Below are 4,572 nucleotides of genomic sequence, written 5' to 3'. Positions count from 1 at the left end.
TTGTGATGTCACCTTTGAAAAAGTGTGGTCTCCTATCTGTAGCAGCCAGTGGAGGGTGGCCCCGAACCACAGGCCTGGGACTCAGGGAGCCTGGGGCAGCTGGCAGGGGTGAGGAGGGTGGGGTGGGCAGAGAGGAGACAGAGGAATCCAGGGCCTTGAGCCGGAGGGCAAATGGGGGAAACTGAAGAGGAGAGAAGGGAGGAGACTCAAATCAGACCAAGGGACGAGAGGATCAGAGGTAGAGAAAAATGGCAGCACAAAGCAGGAGGCCTGAGGGATGGGGAGAATGGAAAGGAACCTCAAGTTGCCTCTAAATGAAGTCAACAGCTCCATCGTCAGGAAGCAGAGGAGACTGAGAGAGAACAGGCACCTTCACTTAGACCCCAGACTCCCTCAGATGGAAGGGGAGGGAGCTGGGTCCATATGGGGGCCATGCTAGCCCCCGCCCTGCCACCCTCCTTACCCTAGGCACTCCATTGTGGCATCCGGAGTAGTGAGTCGCTTATGTCACCCTGACATCCTGGGATCCCAGAGTCACACACTATCTCCCCGGGCAGGAGTGTCCACGGGGCGGGAGTGTGCCTTCCCGGGCGGGGCCGCGATGGGCCCTGCGTGCGTGCCAGGCTGTCCGGGGGACGGACAGGTCTGGGCTGGTGAGGCCGGGAGCGCAGGGAGGCTCCCAGCTGGTCCACGCGGTCAGGCAGGCAGAAGTGAGCTGGCCTCCGGGCCACGCCCGCACAGGCAGCTCCTCCAGCGCCCTTCTGTGTGCCCGCCCGCCCGCCCCGAGCTCCCTGGCGGGGAAAGGCTCCTGGGACGGCTCACCTGAAGCCGCCACGTCTGTCGGCAGAAGGAGGCGCGAGTGGCAGACAGAAAGCGAGGTGACATTAGAGTTCGGGTTCCAGCCCCAGCGCAACCACCAAGAGCTACGGTTTGCTTTTAGAGAAAACACATGCACGCGCGAACACACACACACACACACACACACACACACACACACACACACACACGGCAGTGTTACCAGACCCCAGATAGCACTTTATTAAATTTGCCCTTCACATTCATTCCCCAAGCCCTCCTTCCTAAGTTCCTGATCTACCATATGAACCTTCCCTAGCAAGACACCCCTCCTCTCCATACATGGGCCCTCCCATCCCTTGCCTGGGACCCACAGCTCCATCAGACACCTGCCTTGCCAGAGACCTGGGGCTTGGAGAGGGCATCAGCCTGGGCATCTAAAAAGGACAAAAGACACAGAGCAGTATTTTATGAGGCCGGGCTCTGGGCAGGTGGTAGGGGCTGGAGCAGTGCCCACAGGAATCCGCAAAGGTGTTGGCCAGGGAGCTGAGGCCTGTCTGTCACGTCGGGTTCTCGGCCACATATCAAGGGTCAGGCAGGCGTCTCCAGGGCCGCGGAGACGGAGAGGGCATCCTGGGCCGAGGGCCGCAGAGCTGAGGGAGGCTAGTGGAGGAGGTGGCCCCCGCAGGTGAAGCTGGCCGTGAGGAGCAGGGTGGGGACGAGGGGCCCGGGCCCGGGGGGCCGCTGCAGCGTCGTGGCCGCGTTGCACAGGTCCCGGTCGCAGCAGTGGTGCCGCAGCGCGTAGGCGTGTGACCAGTAGGTGGCCTGGCCGGGCAGAGGGCACTGGGCTCTCGGGAGGCAGCCTTTCCGCTGGATGACCTCACTCTGCTCTGTGGGAGGAAGGGGCACTGCTGAGGCCGGCAGGACGGAGGGAGGGCCAGGGCCGCAGGGAGGGCAGGACGGAGGGGAGGGGGGTGGGGAACCGCCTGGAGGAGGGCCATTGGACCCGAGTCCTACCTGAGGTGCCGATGCTGACGCCACAGACTTCATCATCCCCACACTCGGTGGGAAGAGGGTAGCAGGGTTTGGCGAAGCCGCAGGTGTAACAGTGGAGCCGCCCCCGGGCAGGGAGGGTGGTGAGACCTGCCGGGCCGGGTCGGTGGAGATCAGGAGGGTGGAGGAGAGGCACGCAGGCCAGGTGAGGGGCTGAGCCAAGATCCCAGACGGGGCCGCACGCCAAGATCCCAGACGGGGCCACACGCATGGAGTGAGGGGCCGCAAGTGGGGAGAGAGAAGAGCTGAAAGGGGGCACGGAGGGCGCACAGAAGTAGGAAAGGAGACACGGACCAGGGCGGGAGACAGGGAGAGAGAAAGACACAGACGTGAACAGAAGCCAAGAGAATCAGAGATGAACTTAGAGAATGACAGACGCCGGGTGGGAGGCGGCAGTGAAGAAGTTAAGCGATGGTGCCAGAGACACATGGAAACGTTGGAATTGACATTTACCAAGGAGCCCAGCGGAGAAGCCAGAGGTGAGGTGGGCGGGGAGACAGGCTGGCGCAGAGCCGCGGGGAAGAGGCCATCCATCTCCAGCGCCTTCCGAGGGAGCCGTGCCGGGCTGGCCGTCCCCGTCCCCGGGAGCTCCTCTTTCTAGCGCTCCTAAACTCTTCCTGGCATCTCTCAGACCCTCCCCAGCCCTCAGGCTTTTCCACGAACCCCTGCCCCAGCTGCTCCCCGCCCGCTGCCCCAGAGGACCCCCAACCTACCCTGACCCAGCGCCCCACAGAAGAACAGGATGCAGAGGACGGCACTGGAGGTGCCCATGGCTGGGTCCAGGCCCAGGAGTCCGGGCGAATGTGACTGCACCGGAGTGCCCCAGGTTGGAGAGCAGGAGCATCTGCGGCTGGGAGGGACCAGTAAACAAACACACCTAGGCTGGGAGCGGGCGGAACCAGCCGCATTCACCAGCCTGGGCCGCGGCCCTCTGCTCCGGCACCTCACACCTCCCTCCCTGCAGAAGCCTGCCCTCCATTCTCTCAGCGCTCTGCGCTCCGCTCCGGAGTTGTGTCTGACACCTTCCCTCCTAGTCCTCTTCCTTACCCGCTGCCCCCCCCCCCACCCCCCCAGCTCCTTGTCTCAAGCTGTTTTCTGGTCTCTCAGCTCTTCTCCTGGTCTCAGCTTTCCCTTTGCCGCTTCTGTGCATTAATGCTCTCAGGTCACCCTCCAAACAGCCTTGGCCCAGATCCGTGTAAGTGTGGGACCAACAACCTCCCTCCCACCACCAAACACAAAACCCAGCTGCTCAGGGCAGGGCCCCACGCAACTTCAGGTCCCTGCAAGCCCAACATCCCGCCCCATGATGGTCTCTCCCAGCTTTCCCACCTGACTCACGGGCGGCCAGAGGGCCTGAGGTGTTCCCCCTGGTGGGTCAGTGAGGGGCCGTAAGGACTGGGAAGGGGGACAGGGTGGGGGGGCAGGGGCAGAGTCTGGAAGACAGGGGTTTGAGAGACTGGGGAGGGGCAGGACTATCCCAGGAGGACAGGACTGGGTGGGGCGGGCGTGGAGGCACAGCTCTGCTCAGAGCAGCAGTTTTGGGGTGTTGGGGTATTGGAACTGGGGCTCTCCAGTCTCAGGCCCTCTTCACACTCTCAAAAGTTACTGAAGACCCCAAGAGTCTTTCTTAGTGAGTTATAGTAACATTTACTCGATTAGAAATCAAAACAGCCCTAACCGGTTTGGCTCAGTGGATAGAGCGTCGGCCTGCAGACTGAAGGGTCCCAGGTTCGATTCCGGTCAAGGGCATGTACCCTGGTTGCGGGCACATCCCCAGTAGGGGGGCGTGCAGGAGGCAGCTGATCGATATTCTCTCTCATCGATGTTTCTAACTCTATCCCTCTCCCTTCCTCTCTGTAAAAAAATTAATAAAATATATTAAGAAATCAAAACAGAACATTTTAAATAGGTTCGCTTAAAAATTAAAATAACCTACTACATGTAAGCCTAACATGTTTTTTTGAAAAAACACTTCTTTCCCAACATGGACGGCTGGGCTTTCGTATCTCCTTCCGCACTCAGCCTGCCGGGTGCCGCTTGGGTGCCCAGTGCCCGCTGAGGGAGACTCTGGCGCCCTTCTCACCGCCCATGCAGCTCAGGGCAAGTGTTTGTGAGGCTGGCAGGGCAGGTGGGCGTGGGGCCGCGGGAGGGCGGCGCACTGACCCAGGCAGACACAGGGAGCCCCCCTTGTGGGGCTGCCCTGGGGGAGAAGGCAGCCAAGGCCCCTGCCACACAGGCGGGCCGCCCTCTGCCCAGGTCCAGGGCCTCCTCTGGGGGCCAGGACCCCGCGCTGCTCCGACTGCAGTGCCCTGGCAGAGCCGGGACCACCTGTGGCGAGGGCCCCCTGCGCATCGCGCTGTCTGGGAACCTGTTTCCCCCTTCCCCCAGCGCTTTCCTGCTTGCAGACCTTCCAGGGTGAGGCTGGGGCTGAGCCCCTCAGGACCCCTGTCTGCTGTCCGTGTGTCCCACCTGCCCCTCTGCTCTCCAGAATCTCATAGGCCCACTCACTCACACGGTTAGAAAACCTCAGTCCCTTGAAAGGAAGGACCAAAACATTAAACCAAACTTCAACTTTCCAGCCTCAGCTAAGGACCAGGGAGGGGTGTGTGTTTACACTTTTGTTCTGAAATAATTTTAGATTGACAGAAAAATTGTAAAACTGGTCCAGAGAATGCCTGTATACCCTCCCCCGCTTCCTCCAATGTGACATCTCACATCACCAGA

General features: G+C 61.2%; 1 protein-coding gene across 1 annotated transcript; it reads right to left on the bottom strand.

The window, feature by feature from the left end:
- Positions 1–862: 862 nt before the first annotated feature.
- Positions 863–3,655, bottom strand: LOC307105660 (lymphocyte antigen 6G6e-like). The gene is made up of 3 exons (XM_079781566.1): positions 2,562–3,655; positions 1,813–1,938; positions 863–1,685 (listed from the first exon to the last, which is right to left on the bottom strand). The coding sequence occupies exons 1-3, from the start codon at positions 2,617–2,619 to the stop codon at positions 1,459–1,461; spliced, it is 411 nt and encodes a 136-aa protein (XP_079637692.1). The 5' UTR covers positions 2,620–3,655; the 3' UTR covers positions 863–1,458.
- Between the last annotated feature and the right edge of the window lie 917 nt (positions 3,656–4,572).

This window comes from Cnephaeus nilssonii (assembly GCF_951640355.1).
Source record: "Cnephaeus nilssonii genome assembly, chromosome: 9".
Lineage (NCBI taxonomy): Eukaryota > Metazoa > Chordata > Mammalia > Chiroptera > Vespertilionidae > Cnephaeus > Cnephaeus nilssonii.
This window is presented reverse-complemented; position numbering and strand designations above follow the sequence as displayed.